The sequence below is a fragment of the Dromaius novaehollandiae genome, chromosome 2 (genome assembly GCF_036370855.1).
Source record: "Dromaius novaehollandiae isolate bDroNov1 chromosome 2, bDroNov1.hap1, whole genome shotgun sequence".
In the NCBI taxonomy this organism is placed as follows: domain Eukaryota; kingdom Metazoa; phylum Chordata; class Aves; order Casuariiformes; family Dromaiidae; genus Dromaius; species Dromaius novaehollandiae.
Window position 1 is genome coordinate 79,770,764 of NC_088099.1, and position 17,728 is coordinate 79,788,491.

The 17,728-nt window shown below is 43.7% G+C and overlaps 1 protein-coding gene across 3 annotated transcripts in view; it reads left to right on the top strand.

The window, feature by feature from the left end:
* The first annotated feature begins 9,793 nt into the window (after window positions 1-9,793).
* ADCY2 (adenylate cyclase 2) overlaps window positions 9,794-17,728 on the top strand; it is a 200,900-nt gene continuing 192,965 nt past the window's right edge. For 2 of the 3 annotated variants that reach the window (XM_064506826.1, XM_064506829.1), the window contains exon 1: window positions 9,795-10,291. In XM_064506826.1, the coding sequence (XP_064362896.1) occupies window positions 10,070-10,291 (222 nt within the window). In that variant the 5' untranslated portion in view covers window positions 9,795-10,069. Of the gene's footprint in view, window positions 10,292-17,728 lie in introns of all 3 variants that reach the window. The other variant, XM_064506827.1, reaches the window with a different exon arrangement.

Sequence of the window (17,728 nt, forward strand, 5' to 3'; positions counted from 1 at the left end):
CAGACTAGATAAGTGGCCAGTGAGGTGGATGGAAAAGTGGCTGAACTGCCAGGCTCAGAGGGCCGTGGTCAGCAGCATGAATTCCAGCTGGAGGCCAGTCAGTAGTGGTGTCCCCCAGGGGTCTATACTGATTCCAGTACAGTTTAGCATCTTCACTAAGGACTTGGATGATGCAACTGAGGGCACCCCCAGCAAGTTTGCTGATGATCCAAAACTGGCAGGAGTGGCTGATACACCGGATGCTTGCACTGCTATTCAGAGGGACCTTGACAGGCTGGAGACTTGGGCCAACATCAGCCTCATGAAGTTCAATAAAGGGAAATGCAAAGTCCAGCACCTGGGGAGGAATAACCCCTTGCACCAGTACAGCCTGGGGGCTGTCCTGCTGGAAGGCAGCTCTGCAGAGAAGGACCTGGGAGTCCTGGTCGACAACAAATTGACCACGAGCCAGCAGTGTGCCCTTGTGGCAAAGGCGGCCAGCAAGATCATGGGCTGCCTTAGGCAGAGCATTGCCAGCAGGTCGAGGGAGGTGATTCCCCCCGCCTCTCCTCAGCCCTGGTGAGGCCACATCTGGAGTGCTGTGTCCAGTTCTGGTCTGCCCAGTACAAGAGAGAGACATGGAGCTCCTGGAGCGAGTTTAGCAAAGGGCTCCTAAGATGAAGAAGTGACTGGAGCATCTCTCATATGAGGAAAGGCTGAGAGAGCTGGGACTGTTCAGCCTGGAGAAGAGAAGGCTGAGGGGAGACAGAAAAGAAGACAGAGCTGACATTTCTCAGTGGTGCTCAGTGACAGGACAAGAGGTAATAGGCACCAACTAAAGCACAATAGGTCATTTGCTCTACAGTTCCCCTTTCCTTAGCAGTAGCTGCAGCAGGATCAAGCTGTGCTTTCAGCCTGCAATAGCTATGTTTAAGGTGTGATTCAGTGCCAGCACCCAACTCAACCTGCACAGCCAAAGCTTCCCTTCACAAAAGCATTTCAGTCTCCTTACCTCCAGTCGCCCAGTCTATATTCAGTACTGTTGGACTTCACTGCTGGTGTCTCTTCATGTCCTCAGCAGTAGTTCAGTCCCTTCTGCCTCTTTCCAGAAGCAATATTTGTTTCAAAATCTGGAGAACTATTGCTCGTGGCAGAATTCCCCAAGTGTGGATCCTGGAATATTACCAATTTTTACAACTTCTCACTGTCAGCTGGACACTCTTATCTAATATGTAATTGTAACCATTACCTCTTACTGCTTCAGATGATTCTGGAAATCAGCTGTGGTTAACACATTTTTACTAAGGTCACTAAGTAGTTTTACTGAGATATGTTCAAAAGGAAGCAGTCCCAGCTCCATCTCTGAAGGGAGAATGTGGCCAGTCAGAATATGCTAAAGCTATCCCATGAAAGACTAAGAAGAAGAAATGCAGCAACTCTGTAGGCATGGGAGAGACACAATAGCTTTGGCATATGGGCAAAAGAACAGCCAAAATTTACTTAAAATCCAAATCTGGAATGATGTTCAACTCTTGTGTAGTTCTGTACTGCTTAATAAGATTAAGCCAAAATCAATTTAAATATTAACCTGTTTTTCACATTTGCTGAAGTATTGCCTTCTCAATCTAAGCAAAATAGTAATTGGCCATAAAATAAATAGTAGCATGATAATTATAAAAACATGAGCCCAAACACACTTTCTTGGAGCCAAGAATATTATAAAATTAACACCAGGAAAAAAAAAAACAACCTCCCGTGAATGTTTCATTTATGAAAAATACTGAGCATTCAGTTTTGCAAAACCTTATTCCACTGTTTAATTCTGGGTTCTCAAGAAGTCACACTGAAATCCTGGAGGACTTCACATATATAGACTTTTGTTTGCTTTTAAGTATTTTCAAGGCTAAGAGCACTTCTTGAATTTTTCAGGAACCTACAATTAATTTACACAGTAACTTACAGCCCATATTAGGAGGGGTTTCCTTTAAAATAACTATGAAAAATGATGAAGAAAAAACTGAAACAATGACAGAGGTTGCTAAAACTGGCTTTTTAGATAAATATGAGTATTTTTTCCTTTGATATGAATTTATTTATTGTTGTAGCCTGGCATTTGATATTTAGAATTTTTTTGTTTCTGTTCTGTAGTGTAGCTTAACCTGATTAACCTGAATAGGTTTATAAATGCCATATATCAGATTTGATCGTTGCAATAACTTTTGAAGTTTGCATTGTTACAGTTTTGCTTTAGACGCAGTTTATTTTACTTTCAGTGGATTGTTCAAATGTAACAAAGATTATAATAAATTTTTATAAACAATAATTTTACTATCTAGATGCCTTCTTTTTTGCAGGAAGAATATGTAAATTGTGTTGTATGAGTCTGTGGTCTTTGAGTATTGTTCAAATGTTTGAGTATTTGTTCAAATAGAAAATCAGTATCTCTTTTTAATCAAATAAAATGATAGGAACATGATTTATCCTACTGGATGAGATTAAACAATCACCTAGTCCAGTATCCTATCTCTGCAAAATGCAGTATGATTCAGTGCAAGATGCAAGAAATGCATAATCTGACATAATCTGCTTTTAATATTTTTGTCTCATTTCAATATCTATCACTTTGCATTGACATTAGTAAAGAAACAATAGGATCAATATTCCTTCCAGCATATGTAATTAGTTGTGATTATCAGACATATTTTGACAAGCAAAACCAAACCCATTTCATCATCTTGTTAAATTGTTCTCAAAAGCCTCTTGTGACAGAGTTCCACAGCTTAAGTACCAGCTCTGTGAGAAAAACATATCCTACTTATGAAATCTGCATTTCTTTTTTTTTTAATTAAATGTCTCTTTTCTTTAAATATGAGATAAGGAAATCATAAAATTCCAGTTGGTCTTTTCTAAACTATTCATACTGTGTGCATTTACTATGTTCCCTCTTATCTGTTTCATTTTTGTGGACAGCAGTCATAAATAATTTCTAAAGCGAAGAAGCTTTCTCGTCTTTGCTAATTTGTGTTCTGAAGAATCTGCCTCTAGTTCTGCAATATTCTTTAAAAGATGAGGGAAGTAGGGCCGTATGACTCGAGATGAGGCTCTATGACTGATTAATAAAAAGGCATCATTGAATTATTCATCATTCTATTTTTTATGCATTCTGATGTCATAAAAGTTTTTTTGACTGCACTTGTGTATTCAGCAGCTCTTTACTTAGCTGCATATAAAACCGGTCTAGCCCTTCTCCTGAGTTCATTCAGTTAATTTAGATTAATTTAGATTAATTTAGATGCCTGGCTGAGAAGTTTTAAGTTCATGAAGCATTTTATTTCTTTCTTCTCACCTTCCCTAGATCTCATACCTTAAGGCAAAAGGGTATCTAGGAGAGTTGATGGTTTCCTAAGTAACATTACTAAGGCCACAAGTGCAAATTGTCCCAACATAAAGGAAAGGTTAGAAAGTATATAATGGAAGGTCAATGTCTTGAAACTGAAAAAGGCAAGTATAGTACAGAATTTGGAAACTAGGTCAACTTATAATGGTGAGTATAAAAGAACAGCATGATCAAAATCAGAAAGGGCACGGCACACGATGAGATAAAACTAATGTACTTACAGGTAATTTTGTCTTCGTTCCCTATTTATTGTAAGGAGACTGTGGGAATGGTTGACCCACTATTCAGCTATTAACACATGACACTAAACCAGCTAAAATATTAACCTATGTTTTGCTTCAGTCTTATTAAAACAGTTAGCTATGATTAGATAACCAATGTAGTTATTATCTGTGATGAAAAAGGGAAGAACAGAGACTAGAGAGGTATTTTCAGATCATCTGGGTCTCAGCCAGTTCCCTCAGTAGTCTCAGAATTTATTAGTAATTTCTCTTGAGAGTTTACAGAGGATGAGTGAGGACCAAAGATAAATACTAGCTTTAAAAAGGGGGAGGAAGAAAGGTAAGAGAACAAGAACAAGGAATTATAGATCAGTCAGGCTGCAATTATGTACCTTAAATAATAATGTTAAACACCTCAGATAAATCTGTGTCTAAATCAAAAGTGAATTTCACTAGACTCCAGATATATGAAATCAAACATACTTCTGTAGCAAATCCTGTCATCACTTTTTGGGGGAGCAACAGTAACACGAAGCCGCAATTATGCGGTAAGAGAGAGCAGGTCCTGATAACTGGACTCAGTAAAATGAATCCAGAATAACTCAGTAAAAATTAGTAGCCTTCAATAATAAAAACAAACAAACAAAAAAGCTGTGTATTCATGATAGAGAAGTTCATGTTATTAAGTAACTGCCAATGAAGACTTACTGTTCTTCAGCCTGTGGATTTCAAGGCCACAGGGGGAGTCAGGATCCCTGCACAAAATTTTGGCCCTCTACCTGTAGATGTGAATAAGGCAGCTGTATATGGGCACTACAGTTATCACTCACATGGCAGGTATGGCTCATAGATTGGTGTCCCCCAAGAGTATCACTGAGCAGGGCTTGCAGACCTCTTGTAGGGCTGCTGCAGCTGAGCTCCAGAAGTGCAGTTTGGCCAGGAAGCCTGTGTAATCTTACTGGCAGGACGATTTGCCTTCCACTTGCAGCTCAGGGTAAGGTAAGTTGGTGAACTTTGGATGTGGCAGCAGTGTGCTAGAAGACTAAAATGCAACAGGTTTGCTTTTCTGGGCAACTTTGGCGGCCAGCTGTTGGTGAGAAGAATCTGGCCACTCATGGACATGTGGGCAGTGTATTTTACTCAGGCCAGTCACCATGGCTCTTTTGTGTGTGCTATACTGCAGGACTGTGGAATTCAGATTGTCTTCCTTGCAATTCTCTTTCTGCGGCTAGAGATGCCATAGAGCTGAGTAGAGTAACTGAGAGCAAAGGATCCGTCTTTCAAGCATCTTTCTTTCTCCCTCTCTTGAGAGCTAGTCTGCATCCTTGACCAGTAACAGCCTTGAAGGAGAAGGAAACAGGGAATGGAAATCAAGACAAGGGAGTGAGGAAGGCTTATAAAAGTCTGATCAAGCACAACTGAGGCAGATACACAGACAACAGGAGCTTCTCCAGTATTTCCTGTTCTTATTTAGCTTTCTCCCCATGACCTATCAGAGATCTTGTCACAGTAGTACTAAGCTGTGATTTCCAAGAATCCCAGGATCACAGAATAGTTGAGGGTGGGAAGGACCCCTGGAGATCATCTAGTCCAACTTCCCTGCCCAAAGTAGGGAAAGCCAGAGCAGGCTGTGCAGGATCAAGTCCAGTCAGGTTGGAATATCTCCAGAGATGGAGACTCCACAGCCTCTCTGGGCAACCTGTTCTGATCCAGGTGTTGGATCACCCTCAAAGTAAAAAAGCTTTTTCTTATGTTTAAACAGAAATTGTTGTGCTTTTGTTTGTACCCATTACCTCTTGTCCTGTCACTGGGCACCACTGAGAAATGACTGGCTGTGTCTTCTTTTCTACCTCTCATCAGATATGTACACTCACTGATAAGATTGCTCTGATCCTTCTCTTCTCCAGCCGGAACAATACCACCTCTCTTAGCCTTTCCTCATATGAGAGATGCTCCAGTCACTTCTTCATCTTAGGAGCCCTTTGCTAGACTCGCTCCAGGAGCTCCATGTGTCTCTTGTACTGGGAAACCCAGAACTGGACACAGCACTCCAGATGTGGCCTCACCAGGGCTGAGGAGAGGGGGGGGGAATCACCTCCCTCGACCTGCTGGCAATGCTCTGCCTAAGGCAGCCCATGATCTTGCTGGCCGCCTTTGCCACAAGGGCACACTGCTGGCTCGTGGTCAATTTGTTGTCGACCAGGACTCCCAGGTCCTTCTCTGCAGAGCTGCCTTCCAGCAGGACAGCCCCCAGGCTGTACTGGTGCAAGGGGTTATTCCTCCCTAGGTGCTGGACTTTGCATTTCCCTTTATTGAACTTCATGAGGCTGATGTTGGCCCAAGTCTCCAGCCTGTCAAGGTCCCTCTGAATAGCAGTGCAAGCATCCGGTGTATCAGCCACTCCTGCCAGTTTTGGATCATCAGCAAACTTGCTGGGGGTGCCCTCGGTTGCATCATCTAGATCCTTAATGACCCCTGGGGGACACCACTACTGACTGGCCTCCAGCTGGAATTCATGCTGCTGACCACGGCCCTCTGAGCCTGGCAATTCAGCCACTTTTCCATCCACCTCACTGGCCACTTATTTAATCAGTAGTTTATCACTTCATCTAATGAGGATGTTACAGGAGACAGCATTGAAATAGCTTTGAAAGCCTGGCCAAAGTCAGCATAAACAACACCTACTGCTCTCCCCTCATTCACTAAGCCAGTCCTTTCATTGTAGATAGCTATCAGGTTGGTCAGGCATGATTTGCCCTCCATAAATCCATGCTGACTAATCCCAGTCACCTTCTTTTGGAAATGGTTTCTAGGAGGATCTGCGCTATCACCTTCCCAGGGACTGAGGTGAGATTGACTGGCCTGTAGTTCCCTGGATCCTCCTCTTTGTCCTTCTTGAAGATAGGAGTGACATTTGCTTTCTTTCAGTCCTCAGGAACCTCCCCCAATCACCACAACCTTTCAAAGATTATTGCAAGTGGCCTCACAATGCCATCAGCCAGCTCCCTCAGTAATCACGGTTGTATCCCATCAAGTCCCATCTTTGTACCTTGTCTCTGAGAAAGCATTCCTGTATATAATTTATTTTAGTTTGAAAAGTAGTTTGAATGCTGTGTTATTTACCTTCTGTACTGAGATCCTGTTCTCCTGGAATCTATTTTAGAAGAAGCATGTGAAGCAGCATCCTGCTTTTCATATTGTTGCCAAAGGTGTTCTGGTGTATGCCTTGTCACCTTTTGGGACACAGCTCATGGGAATCCTGACCAGATAGAAATTCTCTAGGTTAATCCATCTGCTGCTGTAGTGTAATGCATCTGACACATGGTTACTTAGACAAGCAGCTGTGGACCTCAACCTTTTGTTCTGTGCTATGTTTTTCTTCTCTAACAGGGATGCTAGACACTAGCTGCTCAAGGAGCAGATTGTTTGATGCTGCCGGAGTCCCAAAGGTGAACAGTGGATAGTTTTTGGTTATCTTAAGAAGTGCTAGCTTTGTTTTTTCCCTTTAGGAGAAATAAAGTGGAATATAACCCCAGACTATAAAATTCACTGCATCTTTCTTTTCCCTGAGGCACACCAACTTACAGCTGAGCCAAGTAAGGATGCAGATGGTAGGCTACCTAGGGAAATTGACCTCTAAAGACAAATGGTACCTCAGCCTTAGTGATGACATAGTTGTCATTCTACCATAATATGGTTCATTCAATTAAATGCATCCTGGAAAAATGTGTTAAAATGTTAGTTACAAAGGATTTAGGTGTCCTGAGCAGTGTTAATTACCTTGTCCATATATAGAATGGTGCAGTCTTTAAGTACATGACAGTGTAGTATTTTTCCACCGGACCTTTGCCTCTACAGATCTGCTTTCTGGAAGAAAGATTAATGGGGGTTCCAGACATTAAGGTGTATGATGCACCTAGCTAGAAACGTCCTGAGTTTGAAGAATGAATTCAAAGATGCAGGTGTCTGCTTTGGATAGGGAAAGTAGGGAGCATGAGTCAGTCAAGTGGGCCAGATAGCACAGAGTAAAATGGGAACTGTAACTCGGTACTTCCTCTTGCTCAGCTGTTGAAGCACCTTATATCTTGTCTTTTCAAGGGGACAGTCATGCTGAACTCATTGTTCTGGAAAGGCACAAGGTACTACTGGGCAATCTTTGAGTTAATAAAGATTTTGCTGTGGAATTATAATTTTATTTCCTGAGAAACTGCACGAGATTAAAATAATGACAAATTAGTTGTTACAGGCATAAGATCTTGCTGAAAACAGCCAACAAATGACATGATAGTAAACTCTTCTGTGGAATGGTCTTTTCTGATCAAGTTTGGAGAGGTGGAAAGGAGTGGAAAGCTATTAAAGCAAAATTATTTGGGTGAAGAAAGACAACCAGTGCTGTAATCTATTAACGTATTGTGAAAGTTTAAAATATCTTTCTTGGGGATGGTCACTGTATACATGGAAGAGAGAATGTGTTTTGTCTATTTAGATCTTTTACACTTTTGTAAGTCTGGACAGAATCATGAAATTATTCTTGTATTTTAAACAACTAAATGTGTGATACGGGTCTTCCCATCTTCTGAGACCAAAACTCAGGTGCCTTCAAATCCCAAATATTGTGACATATGCTGTCATTTTGGTTTGTCTCTTGGTTTTTTTAAACTCCCCTTGCCTATCTCACTGTAGATGTGTGTGACAGTGAGGGTGGCCAACTCTACAATTTTTCAAGTTACTGCAAGTAAAGCTTTTTCATGTTACAAAAATTCTCACACCTACCTCTATGAACTTCTTCCCAGCAATTAATTGTGCCAGAATGTTCTCCCCACATAAATTTGTGTTCATCCTTCAATCTTTTCACTACTGCTTTTGAGAGTTGCTCACCTCCTCTCTCCCAGAACAGTGGGCGCAGTTGTAACTTTCCACTTCTCCCTCATCTGTTCCTTCTGCCCAAGCCATGTATTTTAGGAGAAGGAAGAGTGAAAGCTAAGGAGCCTTTTTTTCATTTCAGCAAGTTGAGGAACAGGGGACAGGGAAGGCCAGGCCTCATTTATATTTCAAACTCTTTCCATCTTAGAACTGATAGTGTCCAGACGGGGCTTGGAGCTGAAATACGTAGTATTGCAGGAACCAGGCTTCCTCTCCTTTTTTAGACGGGTTCTTGACGTACCACTTTTTCTTCTGTATAAAAAAGCAAGCGGTGGCTGAGAATGAAGGCCACCCTAAGTGTTAAAAGGGAAGTTTTAATTCATATCATCCTAGTAACCTGCCTTCTCTTTTACCATGGCTAATGGTTGGCCCTCAACTCTAAATGTCTCGCTTACGACCACCCATGGTAGCCCCAGCCTTCCACCTGCAGTAGTATCGCAGCACCCAAAGTCCTTCTGGCTCCTTGCATTACTCCAGTCATCTGGAACCACCTGTGGGACATTTAGGCCCGGTATCACCCACGTTGTTTTGGTGTTTTCCTCTCCCTGGAGCGTTCAGGCAACCCTGCATGCTTTGGGAGACTAAGGATATGGCAAAGCTACAGCAGAGGCTGGAAAGTGGGCTGGAGAAGGTACAAAGTGATTTGTCTTGTGGGGAGGAACAGTCAGTGGGGAAGGAAGAGGAGTGTGTGTGTGTGTGTAGTTCAAAATATTTAACTGTAAATGCATGATGGATTTTTAACTTCAGTAGCAATACTCCAGTTTGTTTCAAGGGCCTACTTTGTTAGGAATACGTAAGTTGTTCAGAATAAGGAGAGGGGGTGGATTAAAAAGCCGGGGGAAACATATGTTACATCACCTCCTAACTTAAATGTCTATTTTTTGACCAAAATTAAGGCATGATTTTTAAAAAGAAGATCCAGCCTTTGGGAAAGCTACCCAGTAAAATAAGATCTGCCAAGCCTACGGGGATACGTATAACGGGACTGTCGCCCGCCTCTCCCTCTCGCGTTGAGAGATGTTGCGGTGCATCGGTAAGAAGATGCAGCACGCCCTCGGAGCGGCCCCCGTGCCGTGTCCCCCGGCTCCCCGCAGAAGCGGCGAGGCTTGGGGAAGGGCCAGCGACGGCGAGAGGAGGAAGGCACGGCTCTCTCTCGCTGCACTTTTGCCACTCCGGGAAAGGCACCTGCAAAAACGCCGGCGCTGCGGGACGCTCCGCGCACGCCGCTCGTTCCCGGCCCGGCCCCGCCGCCGGGCGAGGAGGGGCGACCGCCCGCCGCCGCCCCCGAGCGCCCGCCAGGCATGTGCGTGCGGGGAGGCGCTTCCCGGCTGCAAGGCGCGGCACAGCGCGGCACGGCGCGGCCGGGCTGCGCGGCGGCGGCGGGGCCCGGCGCACCATGCCGCGGCCGCCGCGGCTCCTCCTCTCTGCCTCCGGCGCGGGAGCGCGCTCCGCTGCCGCTGCCGCTGCCGCTGCCGCTGCCGCTGCGCTGCGCGGCTGCCTGCAGCAGCGCTAGGGGAGGCGGGGGTCTGAGCTTCGCCCGGCGCCTCCGATGTGGCAAGAGGCGATGATGAGGAGGAGGAGGCGCCGCTATCTGCTGGAGCGGGCAGAGCAAGCGGGCGGCGGCGGCTGCGGCGAGCAGTCCCGCTCCCGGGACTGGCTCTACGAGTCCTACTACTGCATGAGCCAGCAGCACCCGCTGCTCGTCTTCCTGCTCCTCATCGTGATGGGCGCCTGCCTGGCGCTGCTCGCCGTCTTCTTCGCCTCGGGGCTGGTAAGAGACACCGCCCGCGCCTCCCGCTCTGCCCCGGCCGGAGGCGACGCGCTCGACCCGCTCCGCCGCCCGGCTTTCTGGCGGCGCCCGGCGGCCGCGCCGGCGAGGATATGCCGCCGCCGCCGCCGCCGCCGCCTCGGAAAGTTGCGGCGCTGCGGGCGGCGCCCGCGGGACCGGCCGCCCCGCGCTCCAGCCGCGGAGCCCCGCGCGGCAGCCGAGCCGCGGCAGCCGGCGCATCGCGCCTAATTCACTTAGCTCGCTGGCTCCGTTTCCCTCCAACCGGCGGATTAGCCGGGCTGGCCTCTTTCCTTTTCTTTTCTGTATTATAATTTTTACTGGCAGAATTCTATGCTTAAAAATACAGCCCGTAAGGTAGCTGAAGCAACATTTTACGGCGTGTCAAAGGGGTCTGCTTCCTTTATTTTTTTCCCACCACTCATGCCGTTTTCTGGCGTTTGACCCATTTTCTCAAGAGAGCCTCTGGGGCAGCACAGCACAGCCTTCATTTCCAAGAGAGGAAAAGTTTCATCTGGCAGATACCTTTTCTGCATCTCGACTGCGGGGCTTCCAGCCTCTGGGAAGAAAAATATGTCACTACAGCAGCTGACAGTTGGTATCAGTTTATCCCACCCAGAAATCTGTGGCATTTTGTCCTTGTGTCAAACGCAAAGGAAAAGCTGCAGAGGGCAGTAAAATTCTTGCTCCTTACAGAGTTTTTCTGCAGTTAATAATTCAAGGCAGGCTGTTTGCACTACTGTATACCTCTGAAGTAAAGAATAGGGGCTTGCAGAGCTCCCAGTTTTGAGGTTTTCGTGGGTTTTTTTGGGTCATCTTTTGGTCTTCTGAAAAGCTTAACATTTATTGACTACAGCTTATAATAGCTGAGCAAGGATGGGTAGGTTAGTGCAATGAAGGGGATTTTCTTTTAGAGGCATTGCATATAACGGTATGCTTAAACAGCAAATCCTACTTTCTTGCTTGTTATGATCAAACTTTTGTCTTAAAAACAGCAGGAAACTGTTGCAAGATGAGATAAATATAACGGCTGGTTTTTTGTCCCTGTAGGTATTTGTATTGTTTTTTATGCTTTTTGTTTAAATTGCCATTCGTGCTAAATGCAGACCAGCTGTAAAAGAGCTGAGTTGAAGCGAGAAATAACAGTGCTGGCTAATGTTTCAGTCATTTAGTGCCCAAATGTTTCAGTTTTGGAGCATACACAACACAAATTAAACTGCTTATCTGGGGTGTTAACGCTTCTTTGCGTCGTGGTTCAGGGTGTTTATCCATCAGGGCTGAAGGGGCTGATGCTGGAGAAGGAAGTGTATCATGTGCCGGGGCTGAGGCACAGTTAGGTGTGGAGACATACGTAATACTAATATTAGCCTACAGTCAACGTAGCAGAACTTGAGCTTCATAGGGTTTAGCACTAAAATTCATGCCTTTCAGTCATGGTACAATCTAGAGCTTATTATTACAAGTTGCACAAACTTTTTTTCATAATTCTGTTTCTTAAGGAAAATTATTTACAACAACAATGGTGGTATAACAACAGGTCCAAACTGAAGGACTGCTGTGAGGGAAACAAAATTGTGTGCTGGCATAGTCTTGCCATGAGTTACAGTTTCAGAAACAATGAATTTTCAATTCAGTGTACTTTGGGAATTCTAGACATACCGGAAAAGGAAAAATACTTTTTGAACCGTTTTCCTGAACCTTTATTTTCCTGTGGCTGACAACTGGAAAGGGTGAGAGGGGAGGGAGGTGGCATTCATCCTCAAAGTTTGCAATCAGTGGATGAAAGTAATTTCCAGGCAGGGAGAAAGCTTGCCATTACAGACTTTCAGTCACAGAGTATTGGACAAAATCCTTTGGATCCCTGCCCAGATGCTCACCTAAAAGCATTTTATTACAGTCTAGTCCTGGTTTTATTTGTGATTAAAATATTCCTAAGGGTTTAAATCCATTTCTCCCACATCTGATTTAAGAATAGATATGCTTTTTATATAGCTGTGGAGTCACAGTCATTTTTTTGTGCCTGATAATATGAAAAGGTCTGAGCAGTTATGAGAATCTGAGCTATAAAAGCCAATATTAATATCTTTATTTTGTACATCCGGTATGTGATTGCTTTGATGGAATATGTAATTTTGTAAGGGAGGCACAATAGAAGTGATTTGGAATATTTTTGTGAGGATCCGTGCTATGTATTTGATGTTAAAGGAAATCTTTCTTAACAGTTGTTTCCTCTAGATTTCATACACAGCAATTAAGATTTTACTGAAAGTTACTGAGGCCCATTGTGGAAACAAAATTCCAAAATGACTCACTGTAACGCTTGATTCATGTTTGTCATTTTTATGTCAAGGGACAGCTTAGGACTTGAAATGTGGGATCAGACATTGTTAGAAAAATGGAAGTTCATGAAGTATTAAACATTTTTATGTTCTAGGCCTTCTTTAAAAAAACCCACTTACGTGAACTAATAGAAATGAGAGGCTTTCCTCCTATTTTAAGTTTTTATTAGTTTGTTAAAATAGATCACTATGATGTAATAATATGCCTCGGATGCCATCTTTTCTTTTTGGTAATCTATTCTTAACTGTACCTTAAACACAGCCAACCACACAGGGATGTATTCCACTTATTCAGCTACTTCAACGTGTCAGCCCATCAGCTGTAATCTTCCTAATTTCAGATGAACAACTTAGAAAAGCTGTTACAAAATTATAGTAAAACAGATTACTTATAAAGTATGTCTGGAAATCTGATTATGTTAACTAGACAATGTACTGCTATTTATTTGTACTGAGATAGGCTTCTTTGGAGCTTTTATTTTTCTTTGTTTCAGAAGAATATTGTGATTTTGACCTTTGGATTTAGCCAGTCTGTATTTCCTCACATGCTAACTGTAAGATTTCCAGAGGCTACTCTAAAGATGACCATTCAAAGCTTGGTGTTTTAAATAATGCAACAATAGTATCAGCCTTTTGAACTTCCTGTGCCAAGGTATTTTCTGTATTTCTCTGTACCTGGCAGGAATTGAAAACTAGCAAAATATAATGTGTACGATGAACTTATTATTTCCCTCCACTCCCTTCCTCTTTTTTAGTACTAAAAACATGTCACCATTTTTAGTCGTACTCAGAATGGTTTTGTCTCTGGCCAGGTCATTGCTATTATCATTGCAACTTGTAGGAAAATACTTGAATCATCCAGTCAGCTGCTAGATAAGTATATTTTTTTCTTGGAGGCCAGCTCTTGCGCCGTGCTCAAAGACCGCAAGCCTACTATGCAGTGCTTAGCTTTGACACTAGTCTGTGACCTTTCCCTGTTTCGCAGAATCCTTGCTGCCACGTGTGACCATGTAGTTAAGCTCTTAAGACGTGGTTGTTATGTGCTCAAGTTTGTTGGTGCAGAGCTGCATGGTATCGTTGGTCAGCTGAATCATGCGTTGAGTGAAAAGTGTTTCTACAGCGTGGCTTGATGATCATTCCCTATTCGGAAGCACCATGAGATGGGTTTGTGTGCATTTTAGCTGGTTCATGTTTGTCTGTGAAGCAGAGGTATTAACTGTCCCCTAAACTGCTGCTTCTAAGTTTCTGCAAAGTTCATGGTCATGCTGGTAGGCCCAGTTATGATTCCTCATTTTACTGATTCATAAAGTCAAGAAACAAAAGATTGGCCTCACATCTACATCGCTGACCTTCGCAAATAACTTCTGTAGCAAAAATGGGAGTAGTGAATCATTGTTAAGGGAGAAATAGTATTAACCAGGGAAGAAGACCTGCAGTCTGGCAGGTGCATATTCTGCCTGGACTGGATTTCTGGTGCCAGACTATCTGGATTTTATCGTAGCTGATCCCAGTGTGGAAGCAGAGGTAGCTGCCTCATTCTGAAGGAACACTGGCAGTTTTTTAAGCTGCCAACCTGGTTGGCAGGCGACCGTCTCTATGCAAAAAGAAGAGGATCAGGGAAATCCAATAAGCTTCTTGGGGTTTGAACTGGGGAATGCCATTTATTTGGGCCCTTGGTCAATATGAGAACAAATCTTCCTTACCTCTGATTGGTGTTAATTTGTCTAAAAGAAATCCTTGCTGCTTCTGGTAAAAACTGAACCTCAGCCAAACCTAGAGCTCTGCCAGATTTTCGTGATGAGTATCTCATTCTGAAATGGAGAGGGGAAAAACACCCTTCAAGTGCCTGTGGAAAAAATAGCTTTGAATTACAGATGGGGAGATGTGTCCCATCGTTTTCATTGCAGTGTCTCAAGTGGTTAGGCGTCTGCAGATGGGCATCTGCTGCATGCTTCTGGTAGTGTTCCTATCAGTACTCTTGGTCTGAAAAACTCATCCACCCACACCAAAAGGACACTGCACTGACATCATGGTGGTGTTGTGCCCCCTGTTCATGAGATACTCTGTCATAACCTATGTCCAAGGAGTAAGAGGCCAGCTGTATTGTGATTTCATGTGAACTCTCAATTTCAGGACATCTTTGAGATCAGACCTGTACAGTTTAAAGCTCTTTTGGTGCAAGAGCACTAAACTATCTTCCCAAAGGCCAAGAAGACCCATAGTTTGAAAGCATTCCTTGGATCCTTACAGACTCAAAATAGAGTAAAGCGTCTGCTATGCTGTTTTCAGACTCTAGCATATCCATTCCCCCCAAAAGAATACTAAGGAACAGCAAAGTTAATGGGAGTAGGAAAGCCCTTACCAACTGAAGGACAAGCTGAGACAGGGCTGTTTGCTTGCCTGATTCTGTGGGTTTTGTGCTCAAGAGATATCCCACCTCTTCTTAAACTCATTCTGCCAAATTATTGATGCTATGAAGATGAGGAAGATTTCAAAACAAAAATTATTGTATTTATAATGCATTTTATTTCCATAATTCTACCTGTAATTGAGCATGCACTTATGCTTTAAAGTCCCCTGCCTATTAAATTGTTCCATGAAGGAATCCTATAGTTCTATATTTTTTCTTGTCACAGTGTATTTTTCCAGGTGCATAGTTGTTGCCTTATTTCGCAGCTATAGTTGTTGCCTATTCGGTACAGTCTTGGGATGTTGCCATCCCTGCCTAATGCTCCAGTAGTACCTTCAGTTGTCTGAGCATAGCCGATATTACCTCTTGAACCAGGCCCATAAGAGTTTCTGCTTTTTCCTAGTTTTCTGTCTGGTTTAATTCCTAGATAAGTCACTCTGGCCTTTTCCTTGTTTCATTTGCTAATCACACTCTCAGTACACCTACGATTGCCTTGAATGCTACTAAAAGCTTGTCTCATTTGCTGGTTCTTAACCAGCCTGCAATTAGAGAGCCATCAAGGTCATGAGGTGCCCGTGGCAACCTCACTTTGCATACCTGTTTCATCCTTTGTGTTGAATAACTTGAACACTGAATAAGAAGTGGATCAAGCTATAGGTATGGCTATGTTGGAAAAATTCTGAGCCTTGAGCTGTAATCTTGATGGATTATAGTTTTGTGGGTACTCTGGCGGTTCCTAAATGGCTGATTTAATGTCACAGATTGTGACTCAGGCCCTTGATCTACACCTCGTAATCATTACTGTGGCTGAAACAAATGACAGATAGTATATCGAACAGAGCTGTTGTTTACTGAGGTGCAGTGGGAATAAGAAAGACGATGGATTGGATTTACACTTGTCTGCTGTCTTTATTAGCATCAAACCAGGTAGGTGGATTCACAAATTGTGTATTGGCTATTTCATAGTGGATCTGCCACCAGCCCTGTGAATATCTCTCTGATTATCTTGCTTCGAGTTGTTTAAATCATTTTCCAAGTTCCTTGTCCTGGACTGATCCATTTGTAAGGATCTTAAAACTCTTGTAAAGATGGTGACTAGGTTTCTTAGGGTGAGCCTTCAAGAAGTGTCCTAGATTAAGGAAATTAAGCAGACATCACAGTCCCTACATCTGTATTATGAGTGAGAAAACTTCCCTTTATTGGGGTAGCAGTGACTCTGGAATTGTCCAGACTGCACAGGGCATCACTCAAAGCTGGTGGCTGCATAGAGTTTTAATGAAGATAATAGTGATCTGCAAATCTCTTGAGTGGTTGGGCATGCCTGCATCATGGGAACAAATCGAATCTGGACACCTGTAGTATTTGGTCTTGTGCCTAAATTCCCAGTAATGGCAAGCTGTGATTCCCCAAAAGTTAAGTTCTGTATGTTTCAAAAAGAACCGAGTCTGCTTAAGCCTCATCAATATGTTAGCATGTGAAAATGCCAACAAGTTAAGTTTTTATTTTTCAGGGATCTGGACCCTGAAATAAGAGAATTAGCACAGTTCTGCGCCCTTTTCTCTGCCTTCTCTCTTTCTTTGTGCATTCCCTTCTGATCTCACAGAAAAAAAACAAAAAGAAACTCCCAACCCCCTCCAGCCCCACATGTTTTCCACTACAGATCTTTTATTCTTAGATCTTAAATAAGCAACCTCCAGACATTAAACCTTATTCAGATCGTGCTGGAGATTCAAGGGACTATTGATTTATCTGTGCAGAAGAGCGTAAGGCAGCTGTCTGCGCTTCCCCTACCAGTTACCCGGTTTTCCAACTGTGTCTAAACATTTTCCTTTATCTCCGGTCTCTAAACAGAGTTCTCTTGTTCTCAGTGGTACCTGCATGATACGAGAGTCTCTTGCTGTTCCATGTGGTTTTGTGCATTTGGGAGAAGCAGGGAGAGCATCACTTCATCACTGGCCTCTCAGCTTTGCCCTCAGGTCTGTTGTCTGGGCATGGACTTTTCCCACCTTTCATGGTTCTAGTTCTGAAGTTACTCTAACCTGGAAGATCTGCTCCAGGGTGCAGGAGCCATGGCTTCTGGCTGCATTGCTCAGAGCATGCTCCAAAGGGCAGCTGGGGTAGTATGTGCTGTGGCTGGTGTGTGCTTCCCTTATAGCTTCAAATGCCACCAGCCTGGCATATGGTCATTGGATAGTCCCATGTGATCCAGTGTGGACTGATCACTTTCTGGAGAGCACTTTTTCTTCACTTGGGTTTGCAAAAGCAGTTAGAACATGGTTTGTCCACATGCCTCCTCAGGCAATTGAACTAAGTGCTCTGGGACCTCTTAAAGATCCCAAATGCTGCAGGAGGCACAGCGGACCTGCCCACTGACTGAATAACTGGGATTACTGTCTTTCCATTTTAGGTAAAATTCCCCTGTCCATGTCTCCAATTTGCTAATATCTTGGTCAGCCCTGCAGGAAAATCCTTGGAAGACTTGATTCCCTGAGCACCTTTTCCAGCAGGATCGAATTCAAGCTGAAAACTCTCGACACTTTACGTCCTCTGGAAACTGTGTTAGGAAAGCAGAGTCCCTTTGAATTTGGCTCAGCACGTGTTTGACAGTGCTTCTGCTATTCCTCCGTTATTCCTGCGGATGGACTGATTGCCGGTCTCTGACACGGCCTACTC